Consider the following 14,480-nt stretch of genomic DNA (forward strand, 5'->3'; position numbering starts at 1 on the left):
GGCTCTGCAGGTGCATTCAGCTATAAATGGTGCGGATGAATGTCCCAAGGCCTGCAGCATTATTAAAATCTTATAAGGAACGACTTTTCTGCTTCAAACATTCATTTCGTGATGCGATCCCTCCGCCAGGTGAGGATGCCATGACCTGCGACACGGACAAGTACCTGCGGCCCCAGGACCTCAAAGAACTGGGGGATGACTCTCTCCCCCAGGAGGGCTACATGGGCTTCAGCATCGGAGCCCGCTCGGCCAGGTAGGCATCGCTGTCATTCGTAATGTTTAAAACGAAGATGCCTTAGGAGGAAAAAAAGCATGACATCACCGCTTGGTGACCATGTGACACCTGGTGGAACCGTGTACACCGCTACGTTGGAAAGCTGCCATCAAATGACTGGTGCCGATAAAATGATTCAGCATTTTTTTTGCGTGGCCTCGTTCAAACGCAGGGTTATAAAGTTGCTCCAATTAGAGCTATAAATGAGCTGAATACTGGAGCTGGTGTATGCCCAGCGGACTGCGACGTGGACCTCAATCCAGGGGAAGCGCTGCAGTGAAAAACACCAGCGACCGCCCATACATCGGCACACTCGGATCAAAAACGTAAATAGTGACAGGAAGTGGATGACATTTGTGAGCCTGGAAAACACTTTTTTGTTTACATTTTAGTCTCTGGGTGTACAGATGGGAAATCGACACCTGCACAATCTAATAAGATCCAGTGCAGTACCTGTTCAGTATGTTTACTTTTGTGGTTGTTGCCGTCTGCTGTGGTGTAGAACTGCACTGCATCATAATTGTGGTCAACATCGGCTGAACTTGGTCTTAACCGCGCACATGAGGAAATGTGTTGGTACTGTAAATATTGAACAGGTTTAACTTTGGCAATTGTTGGTTGCAACATTTTTCAGAGGCGGTCGGGAAAGAGAAATCACTTTCAGGATCACTCAGGATTGTCTTTTAGGGACATCTGATAATCGGCAGTCAGAATTTGCTGACAATTTGTGATTGTAAATATTGAATTGGTTTAACATCAACGATTGTCTGCCCCAAATGTTTTCCGAGCAGAGGAAAAATGATTAATAACACAGGATAATCTTTGAGAGCCATCTGAAAATCGGGTCTTTTGCTGACTAATTGTAAGACAGAAAAAAGACAAATCAAATGAACCCTCATTATCGCTAAATGTGTGCTTTAAAGTTTTGGATAGCAGTGTGTGATTTTGTCAGATTGTGCAGGCATACCAAGATTTCATTATTAAAAAAAAAAGAAAACTTCCTGGTAAAGATCTGTTTTTCCCGATGTAACTTGTTCAATTGCTTGACTAAAGTTGTAAGAACTCATTTTCCTTTCTGTTGTCCGCCGTCCACATTGCAAACGCACAAATTTGGCTTTCTGAAGCCTTCTAAAAGTCACTTTGCTTGACGCTCTCCTATCTTTTTCTTTTTTCCCTGCACGTCCTCCACTCTCGTTCTAGCCCTAGAATCAGGTAAGACAATAGTAGTGTTGTAAGAGTCTTTCGTTGTGAATGGCGTCTCTTCGTGTCACCCTCCCCGAAACTCACCACACCCACAAATCCCCTTTACGCCGACCGACAACTTCCCTCCCGTGTCGCCCGGTGTTTGTTTGTGCTAGTTTTGTCCCTGTGCTGTAATCACATTATTTCTCCTCACCCGTGTCTACCCGAGTCATCAAATATGCTGGAAGACGTTTGGAATACAGGCTCGGCTGCATTAAGTGTTTACAGAACCATCTTTCGTTTTGGGTTTTGTGCACTAATCCTGTAACGTTGATGTGGCTTTCTTTGAAGCTGCAACTTCCAGGGATCAGGCACACAAGTTAAGCGCAGGAATTGTTAGTTTTCCACTTAAAGGTGCCATAATCATGCTAAATGCAAAATCTAAGATGAAGAAATATAGCATACTTTTCACTTTGCACCCTAGTACTTACCTCCCTGAAATGAGCCCGTTCTTAAAATAAGTACGTGGAAGTCAAACTGAAACATTTCTTGACAATAATATGCTATATGCGACCTCCCGAGTCTCAACGTGACATTCTGATTAATATTACAATTGTGGAATATGAGTTAAGCAGCAAAATCCTGCCGTTTTGCCACATGCTGTCAACTGAAGATGACGTCACAGTTGCTTCGGGCTCAGGCAACAACCAATCAGAGCGCACCTGTTTTCTGAAGCTGCGCTGTGATTGGTTGTTATCTGAGACCTGAGCAACATTGTCATCTTCGGTTGACAGCTCGTGGCAAAATGGATGAAAACAGCTGGATTTAGCTGCTTAACTCATATTCCACTAACACAATATTAACTCATTTGCTCCCAAAAACATATAAAAACATTTGATTTTTAAATATGGCCATGGTCCCAAAAACATATTTATACGTTTTTAATGTTGCTGTGGTTTTTTTTTTTATGCCAGAGCATACAAAAAGCTTTGATGCAGCCTCTGACCTGAAGAGGTTGCTTAAGGCAATGGTAGTTATTACAAAAAATGGCCAGCAGATGGCAGCAGAGTATAAGAGATCAACCAGGGCCATGTTGCAACAAGCTCTTTTCAACAGGTTTGTGAATAATTAAATGAAATTAGCTATATTCTAATGCTAATTGATGCAAAACAGAAACGGATAGAAATATACTTTTTTTTTCCTGATGAAAGAAATGACTCAAATCTTTCTTTTGGTAGGTTCCATGTTTTTATATCAATAGAACACAATATTCTGTGGGCCTTGCAAAATCGGTCAAAATCCAGTAAAACAGCCGGGAGCGAAGGGGGTTGCTTCAGTGAAAATGGCTGGGAGTGAATGAGTTAACCAGAATGCCATATTTAGACTAGTGGGGCTGCATACAACATATTATTGTCAAAAATAATAATGAATTGGCTTGACTTTCCCTTTAATTATTAATAGTGGCATATAATATAAGGTATTTTGAGCGAATGTGTTATTTCAGAAGTGGTAGCCCTTCACATTAATCAGTCGCCAAGAAATAACTCAGCTAAAAAAAAAAAGGTTGATGGCCTCTAATCTAACTTGCCACCTGCATCTTTTTTTTTTTACTGGTTTGGTCCCACCAATCAGTTGTAAGTTGATTTTAGGCGCTGTTCGACTGTAGCTGGCGTCTGTGAGCAGCTTAGCGACAGTGTAGCAGTCAACCTAAAGCCCTTTTCCAATCTCATTAACTTTCTTTGCGCCCCCGTAGAGCCGGATTACTATTATCAGGGTGTCTAAATCGATGGCCTTTCTCTGCCCTTTCTTTTTTGATTTTGACACTGGCAATGTTTCGCTAGACATACTGTAATATAGCGTAGTGGCTGCTGAAATAGTGTCCGTAAGAGTAACAGAGGGCGACCTTGCGAAAGACAGCCAAACTGTAAACAAAGTCGTAAATTGCACACGTCGTAAATCCGCGGAGATGTCCCGGCAGTCATCAGGAGAATTCCCGATGTATGGTCAGTATTCGGCAACGATGCTAACATAACTCATACGGATGCCCGTTGTCGTGCACGAGTAGCATCATAAAGAATGGCTTGTTATTCACAGGTTGCGGGGGAATCAAGAATCAAGTCATCGGGAAAATGTTCAGTGCGGCTTCGAGTAAGGAGGGCAGACAGATTGAGCTCTGCAAAGATGAATGGAGCAGTGTTGAAAAAAAGGACAAAAGGAGAGAAGGATGAACTGGCTCAGGGGAACAGAGAGCGGAGAAGTGTTGGGAAAAAAAGGCAGCTGCATGAAAGCGCCATCATTCTGTAGAAGGGAAGTAATGAGAGGGGGGAGAGAAAGAGAGGGAGGGAGAGAGAGAGGGGGGGGGGGGGTCGAGAGGGAGAGGTGATTTGACACTCCCGATTGAAACATTGCATAACCAACTCCAGGGAAGCCACTCGAAAGGAAGGACGAGCCTTTGAACGGATGTTGGCTCGGGAGACTTCCAACTGGGAATCGCCACTGAGTCCATTTCGGCAGCTCAGAGTTGCCGGGTAACGCGGCGGCCAATAAAAGCGCTTGTCTTTGTGACCGACTGCGGCCCCCCCCCCCCCCCGCTCGACATGCTGAGCTCTGCATTTTCCTCCCGCCGGACCCCCGTCACAAATGGCCAGCTTAGTTGTTTGTCTTTTAGAACACATCAAACTCTCTAAAGTCTTTGTGACGCTTCTTGTTTAGGAGCCCAAAAAAAAAAACGAATTAGTGTTGCGGACTGAATCGAAAAGATTTAAAGTGGAAGTTAACCTTAAACATTTCTTGACAATGGTATTTTTTAAATGTGACATTCTGATCAGAGGTGGCAAATCCAGATCCAGAAAGTAAAAAGCCTGCCACAGTTTGGCTTTAGCCCCACGTGCTAGCTAGTGAGCTCCTGAGCTCGCTCCCCGGGTGCTCTTTTACCTGCTAGAGAGCTAGCTAGCTAGCTAGCACAAGGGGCTAAAGCCAAACTGTGGCAGGGTGTTTACTTTCTGGCCCCGGATTTGCCACCCCTGATTGTGGAATATGAGTTATGAAGCAAAATCCAACCGTTTTTTATCCATCTTAGGGGGCGGCCATTTTGCCACTTGCTGTCAACTGTAGATGACGTCAATGTTGCTCAGGGCTCAGGCAACGACCAATCACAGCTCACCTGTTTTCTGAAACTGCGCTGTGATTGGTTACCTGCAACATTGATGTCATCTTCAGTCGACAGCAAGTGGCAAAATGGCCGCCCCCTAAGATGGATAAAAACGGTTGGATTTTGCTGCTTAACTCATGTTCCACTCGCACAATATTATCCAGAATGCCATATTCAGACTAGCGGTGCTGCAACTAAAATATTTTTGTCCCAATTTATTTATTTTTTTGCATTGACATCTCCTTCACGATTTTAGCTCGAGACACGCTACAAAATAGCCGGACCAAAAACTTTATCAGCATTTTGTATGGAATCATATTGTGTAAAGAAACCAGACTACACATTCATATACTGGCTTTTCCCAAAATGTGAAATGTGAATATCTGAGTAACTACCTAGGGAAGTGAAATTAAATCGACTTCCTGTTGATCGCAACTGAACCGCCCTGTTTCTCTTAAAAGAAGTTTCGAGACGTCAGGTCAGTTCTTGCAAAAAGGCTTTGTTAGGATAGACAGAGGTTACCCGATATTAAAGGCATTTTCATACATTTCAATGGAGACGACTACTAGACTACTAGTAGTAATAGTATTCGTAGTAGAATCCAGAATCACATCCTCCTTTCCACCTCTTTCTACTTTTCCACTCTGGACACGCTTGGTCCAGTTAGAAAAAAGTACAAACTTGTTCCCTGGAGGTTGCATGAAGTAATCCCTTGCTTTTTTTTGTCCTATGTCATGTTCCCCTGCCGCCCGTGGCTTTTTGTTGCCCCGCGGCGCTGGCTCGCGTGGTAACATTTAGCCTCCGCTCCTTCAGTTCGGATAGGTCCAACACCCTCAACCGCAGCTCCTTCGCCCGGGACAGCATGATGATCGAGGAGATCTTGGCGCCCACCAAGGACACGGTAAGACACAACCAGTCCTTCTTTCGCGTCCTCACACTTCGGGGTCAATATCGTGCTTGTTTTTGCAAATTGTTGGGAGGGGGAGTACAGGAATATATGTAGCACATGGAAATGAGGGGTTTACTCTCCTTTCTCTTGTTTTCTCATGGGAAACCTCAGGGCGTACCGCAGGGCTCCGCGTCCGTCCCACTGTTGTTTTGGTGGTCAGGAGCTAAACCAGAAACGGTCACCTCTCGTATTGCAAACGGCGGCTGCAATGAAGCCTGCTAGTTCAGTGACGACGTCGCCAAAGACCCCAAAATATACAAATGCTACATGATTTACCACCTTGACAAAATAATATAGAAAGTCAAATGGACTCATTTGCATGACTTGTCCGTTTCCAATCAATGTTATTTTGTGTGGTGTAATTGTAACTACGTCTGATTTTCTTGCAAACTTAAACATCAGAAAATGTGATTAAGCGCAACTCTTCCCTCTTCCCGAAGCTTCAGAGTGTCTGTAAAGACATTTCCTATCTGGTCGACCCACTAAATAAGGTATTTAAAAATAATAATAATAATAATAAATAAATGTCAATATTTCATGTCATAGTGTTTTTACCCGCATCTCCCACGTCCATTCTCCGCTCACTCATGCTCATTTTTACGTCACATAGTCGTGTGCTGATGCCTCTGAATGAATTACAATCATGTTGAATTAAAAAAGTGAAACTTGTATGTCATGATTTTTTTTGAAACAATTTATGAAAATCTGCTGTATCAAGAAAGTCAAATACAGTATTGAATGAGAGACAATACTAATGACATTTAACTCTTTGACTGCCAAAAACGTTAAATAACGTTTAGTAAAATCCTATGGAGGAGTGCCAAAGACGTTAAAAGACGTTTTTTTTTCAAAACAGGTGAAACTAACCATTTTCTATTGTTGATTACTGAAAAACGGAATAAGGTAGAAACAAACTTTTTTTTCTGATGAAAGATGAGAGTCCAATCTTTCATTTGGTAGTATGTGTGTTTCCATAGTCCAAACACATCTTTTTCTGTGGCCCTTGAAAGATCAGTCAAAAATGCTTAAATCGGCTGGCACCCACGGCATCCCTTTTCTCAAAACGTCTGGCAGTCAAAGAGTTAATGTAGACATTAGGTTAGAATTGGCCTCCCTTGCCTATTTGTTTAATAAATTTACATCAGTGGCGGCTGCTGGTCATTCAAATGAGGTGGACGCTTTTGTAGCGATTATTGGGTCGTTGTTGCGACGTTAACAATTTGAACGGCACTTAAGGAAGTCATGACTGCAATTCCTGCCGTCGCCGCCAGGGGCGCCACGTTTGCTTTTGCTTATAATTGGGAGAAAAATAATAATAAAAATGGGTTGACGGGTCCAGATGATTCGTAGCAGGGGTCCAGGCCACACTCTTTAAAACAATTTTTTTTCCAATCATCACGCATTAGCCGAATGTTTGGCTGAGCGTCCGATGGGCGGGAAAAAGGCCAGCATTTATCCAATGACTGTCCAGTTTTGCGCAGTGGAACAACCCACTCTAGCAAGCAGCGTTCGACTGCGCAAATAAATAAATAAAAGTGCCGTGGAACTGCAGGGATTAATTAGAAGGAAGTTATTTGTGAACAAAAGATGAAGGTTTTATAGCGAATACATTTCCTCACTTTACATTTTTTTCAAGGGGAGGGGCATTTAGCTCTTTGACGGCCAAAAACGTTAAATAACGTTTAGTAAAATCCTATGGAGGAGTGCCAAAGACGTTAAAAGACGGGTTTTTTTCAAAACAGAGGTAAAACTAACCATTTTCTATTGTCGATTACTGAAAAACGGAATAAGGTAGAAACAAACTATTTTTTCTGATGAAAGATGAGAGTCCAATCTTTCATTTGGTAGTATGTGTGTTTCCATAGTCCAAACATATAATTTTCTGTGGACCTTGAAAGATCAGTCAAAAATGCTTAAATCGGCTTGCACTGGCGACATCCCGTTTCTGAAAACGTCTGGCAGTCAAAGAGTTAAGGGAAAGCTGAGCTTCCTTTGCATTCTTAACGCAATCGCCACTGATTTGTATGACGCCGCATATGACCATCACTTTTTGAATTGATCTTGACTGACTGAACTTTTCTCCTTCATCACATCCTTCACCTTCCACCTGCGTCTGCTCACCTGCCCGTTTCTCTTCCCAGCACCTCGCCGTGACCCGGGAATACAACTCTGAGTGTCTGCGGCGCTACAGCTGGACGCCGGACACGGTGGACCACGGCCACAACATCGCATCCAGCCCCATTCACTCTGGGTAAGGGCGTGCGGATGTTTAGAAGTGTGCGCAAACACGGTATTCGGTAGTCGGCAGAAACGGCCGTGCTGATGCGACTTTTGGATATTGTACTTAACACTCACCTCATAAATGTAATGACACAGTCCAGGTTTCTCTCCCACGTTCAGAGGCGTAGTTTGCCTTTAGGCAATTGCTTGGGGCCCCTTAGCCAGCAGGGGCCCCCAGAGGGCCAACACATTTGACACAAACCGCATATCCTTCACATTAACAGTGCAGCAATGACAATTGACCGTCTTAAAAAAATTAATAAATATATATATATATATATATATATATATATATAGTAGGTGTTTAGTTTTTTTCCAACCATGTATATAGAAAGGCTTTTTTTTTTTATATATAGTAAGGTGTTTTTTTTTTTGTTTGTTTTTCCGACCGTGTATAGTAAGGCGTCTTTTATTTTTCAAACAACCATAAATAGTAAGCCCTTTTTGTTAAAAGGACCATGTGTGTATATATAGTAAGGCGTATTTTTATTTTAAATGACCATGTATATAATAGTATCTAAGGCTTTTTTTTCTAACAAACCATGTATATAGTAAGGAATCTTTTTATTTTTTAAACGACCATGTATATAGTAAAGCTGATTTTGTTGTTGTTGTAAATGACCATGCATAGTAAGGTGTTTGCTTTTGCTTTTATAACGATGTTTAGTTAGTTAAAACGGCCATTTACATGACTTTTATTTTTAAAAAAATATATATATATGTATAGTACGGCTTTTTTATTTTTAAACGACCATGCGATTAGTAATTTTATTTTCCTGTTTTCTGACTCACTTAGAAGGATTCTTGCTAAAGTTGAACAAACTAAAACAACAAGTTACTTGAATGAAGCACAATTAATGGTGACGATGCAGATGTGCAATTTTAAAAATGACGTAATATGAGTATAAGTATAGTACGAATGGCCGCCGGGGCACCCGATACCTTCTTGCGCCACTGCCTATGTTGGCCACACCGATTGTGAAAGAGCTGCCATACACTTTGAAATAGACGTCATCAGAAGAGACCCCCTTCAATGTTTGATAACTGAAAAATGCGCGCCATTTCTTTTAACGTGAGCCAACGAACGCCATTTTGTTAACCTTCCCAGTCAGTGTTCTGCTTTGCGTCCCGGCGCAGTTTGTGATGTTTGTGTTTTGTCGCCATAGATCCCGACAGCAGTTGTCAACCTTGATACTAAAACTAGATTTCGGGGGGCTTTGCCTCTCCCTGCATTGTCTCCATGTGTTTATTTTACAGCTTCTCGTCCCCGCTCCCTCAGTATGACTCCAGGTGACGACTGAGCTCGCTGCTCTGTAACCCGTGACGTCCCCCCCCCCCCCCCCTTGTCCCCCTCAGTGATGTCACTCACTCGTTCATCACTGCCTTTACCGACATTCCCTTTTTTTTTTCTCCCACTCATTCGTGTGGTCTGGTGTTTCATTTGCATCGCATAGAGATAGTACAGTACAAGTGTGTCATCTTTGTGTTAGTGGTTTTCTCTTGCAACGTACGTGAATAACCTTAGACTGCAATTACAGAAAAAAACACAACACTCACGACGAGAATATGAACAGTAATCCCTTGTTCCGGACCCATTCGGGAATGGTTCAAATCTGTGATATACAGCTGTGTTTCCCAACCAGGGCTACTCGTACCCCTAGGGGTAGGTGAGCAAATTGCAAGTACGTGAAATCATTTGATCATTTATTTCCCAGATCAATGACCTGTTTTGGTGCTGGTATTTAAAGTTTAAATGCCTGTTTGAAAGGGGATTTTTTTTTTTTCTAAATAACTTCTTTTTTTTCTTTCTTTTTTTAAATGTGATAAGGATTATTATTTATTTGGATTTTTTTTCTTTGTATAGTTTTCGAGGCAAAATATTTATTGTTTGAGTTAAAAAAAGAAAAGAAAAAAAGACAATGCCTAACAATTAAGTTATAATTAAGTAGAATTTAACTTGATTTTAACACTTAATTCTTAGGCATTGTGTTTTTCTTTTTCTTTTTTACTCAAATTAAACATTAATAAATATTTTGGCCTTGAAAATAATACAAAGGAAAAAAATCAAAAATAAATCAAACCAAAAAATAGGTTGGGAACCATTGATATATCGATTTTTTTTTTTAATAGTTTAAAATACCCTTCTGCACAATTTAAGCGCACTTTTTAAAGTCACGTGTAAAATAATTTGAACACATGCAAAAAAATTGCAAACATAGAATTTAGAGAAAATGCTGTACGTATGTAATAATGATGTGGTTAAAAAAATAGAAGAATTTATTTTAGACTTCTTTATTGTGTATGTGAACACAAGAAAAAAAATCGCAATGTAGTAAGACCACAATTAGTGAATTGTGATCAAGCGGGGGATTACTGCACTCACTTTTCTACTTGGCATTTTGCTGACAGGACAAACTAACTCACACAAAGTTAAGGATGTTGGGCTGTCAGGTGAAATTTCAGTTGGATTTTCAAACGCACTATGACCTTTACAGATGAGATTAACTTGAATGATGATGTCCTTTTTTTTCGGTGTTTTCCGTACCTTTGCGAGTTGAACAGCGGTTGGGAACAGCGGTTGGACATGAACCAAAAAAAAAAGAAGTCAAATGTGTTTATAGGTTCTCGTGCATTTCCGTTTCATCCTGAAATGTCACCAGAAAGCCAAATATCCCAACTTTTTGTGACACCTTGAAATCACATGTTGGTGAAACATCTGTGCAGGTGTTCGATATTTGCTCACTGACGGCTGCTTTCGAGGATCTGAAACGCTGGCGTCAATCTCACCTTTTGCCTCCAAACCCAACTAAACGCCATCCGCCGTTTAGTTTCCCTTCAATTTGAGGCATTCCACCTGAGCCAGCTCTCGGAACTCAAAGCAACTTTCTTTGTCGTGTCGCCGGCGCTTTCTCTTTTATTTTCCTTCTCTCTTTTTTTCCGTTCCGTGTTTTTGATTGTCCGGTGATCACAGCATGGGGATCGTCCCGCTCGCTATATGTCCATATGGCTTCCGCGCATCTCGGCTTCAGCCTCGTCTTCCTCACGCTCTCACGGTCGGTCTGTGTTCTCACGCAGGTTCCTGGTCAGCTTCATGGTGGACGCTCGCGGCGGCTCCATGAGGGGCAGCCGCCATAACGGCATGCGCATCATCATCCCGCCCAGGAAATGCACGGCGCCCACGCGTATCACCTGCCGCCTGGCTAAGAGGCATAAGCTGGCCTACCCGCCTCCCATGGTGGAAGGGGAAGGCCTGGTCAGCAGGCTCGTGGAAGTCGGTCCGGCTGGGGCACAATTTCTTGGGTAGGTTTCAACACAGTACTTGGGAGAATTTAGGATAAAAAAAAAAAAGTGACATAGCGGCGTGAACCGCAGCATAGCGGGGGGACGATGTACTCTGGATCACTCGCACATTCCAAAAACATACTTATTAACTAACTCGTGCTGGGCAAGTACCAATAACAAGTATTCTGGAATGGTTGATAGTAGGGATGTAACGATAGCGGCAATATCATGATATCGAGATATTAACTCATTCACTAATTTTATTAAAAAAAAAAGATTATTAAAAAGTAGGTGTGACAGGCGATTATAATTTTTAATCGTAAACAATCGCATGACTTTACTAGTTAACTCGCGATTAATCTCAAATTTTATGTGTTCTAAATGTACAATAAAAAATTCTAGGTTTTCATATTCTTGTTAACAAAAGTGGGGGAAAAAATGTTGAACTAATAGAAATAGTTCAAATTAATTTTTGACGTTTGTAGCCGTCAATGGCAGTAAATGAGTTAAAAGTGCCACAATATCGTCGTCGTCATGCCACGATATTAAAAGCAGCACATCCATTAAAAATGTGAGGTTATATTCCATCTGTGCCGTTCTAGCACCCTCTGGTGGTTAGTTTATTAGTGCAATTTCATTTTAATTAGGAATGTTTTGGCCACTTTATCACGCCTCTAAATCAGTTAGTCGTACCAGCAAATATTTTTCAACAATGCCGTAAAAAAAAAACACATTACTTTTGGCCCGCTTCAGCCAAACAATATTATGAACTACATAGACCATGATGCTTTGCACCGCTGAGCCAATAAGAGCCCATGACGACATGGCTAAGCCGACTTCTCTGTCACTGCTGTTATTATGTACACAAACACAATATTGTGCCCCCCCCACCTCCAATATGAGCTTTTGTTAAATTGTTATTGATTGATTTATTTGTTTACAATATTGTGAGTTTTTACATATTATTGTGAGCTTTTTTTTTTTTGTATATCTAACCTCCCCACAACGTTGTGATAATTATCGTATGGTGAGGTTCATATCGTGATATTTATCGTTTCGGGATTCTTGGATATCGTTTACATCCCTAGTTGATAGTGGCCTTATTTCAAAGAATTACAGTCTCGCAAAGGCTGCCGATACTCACCGGCCCCCTCTTGTGGCCGTTCTACTATCAGGAAGTAAATGACATGCATGGCTGAAAGAAGTTTCTTATACAGCAAGTGAACTGGATGCATGTCAATCCTCTCAAATGCAAGTTTTGTGAGTATATTTATAGCAGTTTTATATTCTCCGTGGATTTCAGTTGTAGTGTTTGTTTTGTTTTCTGTATGTACCATGTGATTGACTGGCAACCAAACTCGGGGCTTAGGACAAGAAGTCCAGGCTCTATTGACTGACCCCGTCGATCCCGTGTTTTCTTTCAGTCCCGTAATTGTGGAGATCCCTCATTTCGGCTCCATGCGGGGGAAGGAGCGGGAACTGATCGTGTTGAGGAGCGACAACGGCGACACGTGGCGGGAGCACCAGTTCGATTCCACTCCAGAGGAACTCACGGAGCTGCTTACCGGGATGGATGAAGGTAAAAGAGCGCTTGTGTAAATATTTGTAAGAAAAAAAAAAACTACGACCACATAGAGTGGTGAATGAGCATTCCCAGGTGAATTCATCTGTGAATTCAAAATGGCTGTCCCTTATTTGCACTCCTCGTGGTCGTGTCACAGAGTTGGACAGCCCTGCCGAGCTGGAGAAGAAACGCATTTGCCGCATCGTGAGCAGAGACTTCCCGCAGTATTTTGCTGTGGTGTCGAGGATCAAGCAGGAGTCCAACCACATGGGTCCTGAAGGGGGCGTCCTGTCCAGTAGCACCGTGCCCATGGTCCAGGCCTCCTTCCCGCAGGGGGCGCTCACCAAGAAGATCCGCGTCGGCCTGCAGGTTCGCATGACATCAACTGATAAACAGCAACAAATTACAACACAACATCGCTGCTATGTGAAAACACTCAAGTCCATTTTTTTTCTTTTTTTTATTAGGTTTTTGGGATGTCTGCATTCAGTTTCATCTCAAAAATCAAAAACGAAAGAAAAATGGACATACGATTTTTTTCACATAGCACTGACATGTGAAAAACACTTATGTCCATTTTTTATTTTTATTATTATTTTTTTAAGGTCCCTTTTTAAAAAAAAAAAATTAAAAAACGGACATAAGTGTTTTTCCCATAGCAGCGACGATAACACAGATTTGACAATTAACTATTTAGAAATGTGAGTAAAAGAGCTTTTTTTCCAACATGGCCCTGGTTGATCTCTTTTGCTCTGCTGCCACCTGCTGGCCGTTTGTGTAATAACTACCATTTCTTCAATCGTTCTTTGCAGTTGAGAAGTTGCATCAAAGCCTTCTGTATGCTCTCGCATAAAAAAAACGTATAAACACGTCTTTGGACACTTAAAACATTGAAATGGAACGTATTTATACGTTTTTGGGAGCAAATGAGTTAATTAATCAGTGGATGAATCAGTTATCGTAATTTTATTCATCCAAATATGGGAATCGGCAATGGTCTCAAACAAGCCATATCTGTCAATCCCTTATCATAAGTCAAGGTACCCCTGTATATACCTTCTTTTTTTTTTTTTGCCCCCTTCTTAGGCCCAGCCTGTTCCTGACGACATGGTGAGGGCGGTCCTGGGGAACAGAGCCACCTTCAGCCCCATCGTCACCGTGGAGCCCAGGAGGAGGAAGTTCCACAAGCCCATCACCATGACCATCCCTGTCCCGCCACGCCATGCGGAAGGCCACCCCACCGGCCCCCGGGGCGACGCGGCGCCTTGCCTGCGTTTGCTCTGCAGCATCACAGGCACGAGGGCGGCCACCTTGAAATGATGCATTATGGGAACGCTCATGTTTTGTCCTCTGCCTCGCACAGGGGGGACGTCCCCCGCCCAGTGGGAAGACATCACGGGGACCACGCCGCTTTCCTTTGTGACCGATTGCGTCTCCTTTACCACAAATGTGTCGGCCAGGTACGAGACCATTTGCACATCCCGTTCGTTTCACTGTCCTCCATCTTGTTTTATCAAAGTCTCCGTCCTCGCTCCCGCGTGGCAGGTTCTGGCTCGCAGACTGTCACCAGATTCCTGAGACGGTGGGTCTGGCGTCTCAGTTATACCGGGAGCTGATCTGCGTGCCGTACCTGGCCAAGTTTGTGGTGTTCGCCAAGATGAACGACCCGGTGGAGGCGCGCCTGCGCTGCTTCTGCATGACGGACGACAAAGTGGACAAGACTCTGGAGCAGCAGGAGAACTTTGAGGAGGTGGCCCGGAGTAAAGACATCGAGGTGGGCTCCAATGGACTTGCCCAA

At 42.6% G+C, this 14,480-nt stretch overlaps 1 protein-coding gene across 50 annotated transcripts in view; it reads left to right on the forward strand.

Moving 5' to 3' along the window:
• Positions 1–14,480, forward strand: part of LOC144061807 (ankyrin-3-like) — a 107,048-nt gene that overhangs the window by 69,793 nt on the left and 22,775 nt on the right. For 16 of the 50 annotated variants that reach the window (XM_077582601.1, XM_077582615.1, XM_077582579.1 and 13 more), the window contains 12 exons: positions 130–253; positions 1,475–1,486; positions 5,406–5,508; positions 5,997–6,047; positions 7,698–7,807; positions 9,094–9,126; positions 10,912–11,136; positions 12,543–12,697; positions 12,840–13,051; positions 13,769–13,976; positions 14,046–14,142; positions 14,228–14,456. In XM_077582601.1, coding sequence (XP_077438727.1) covers positions 130–253; positions 1,475–1,486; positions 5,406–5,508; positions 5,997–6,047; positions 7,698–7,807; positions 9,094–9,126; positions 10,912–11,136; positions 12,543–12,697; positions 12,840–13,051; positions 13,769–13,976; positions 14,046–14,142; positions 14,228–14,456 — 1,559 coding nt within the window. The remainder of the gene's footprint in view (positions 1–129; positions 254–1,474; positions 1,487–5,405; positions 5,509–5,996; positions 6,048–7,697; positions 7,808–9,093; positions 9,127–10,911; positions 11,137–12,542; positions 12,698–12,839; positions 13,052–13,768; positions 13,977–14,045; positions 14,143–14,227; positions 14,457–14,480) is intronic. The other 34 variants (XM_077582605.1, XM_077582598.1, XM_077582607.1 and 31 more) reach the window with 13 other exon arrangements.

The sequence above is a fragment of the Vanacampus margaritifer genome, chromosome 12 (genome assembly GCF_051991255.1).
Source record: "Vanacampus margaritifer isolate UIUO_Vmar chromosome 12, RoL_Vmar_1.0, whole genome shotgun sequence".
Lineage (NCBI taxonomy): Eukaryota > Metazoa > Chordata > Actinopteri > Syngnathiformes > Syngnathidae > Vanacampus > Vanacampus margaritifer.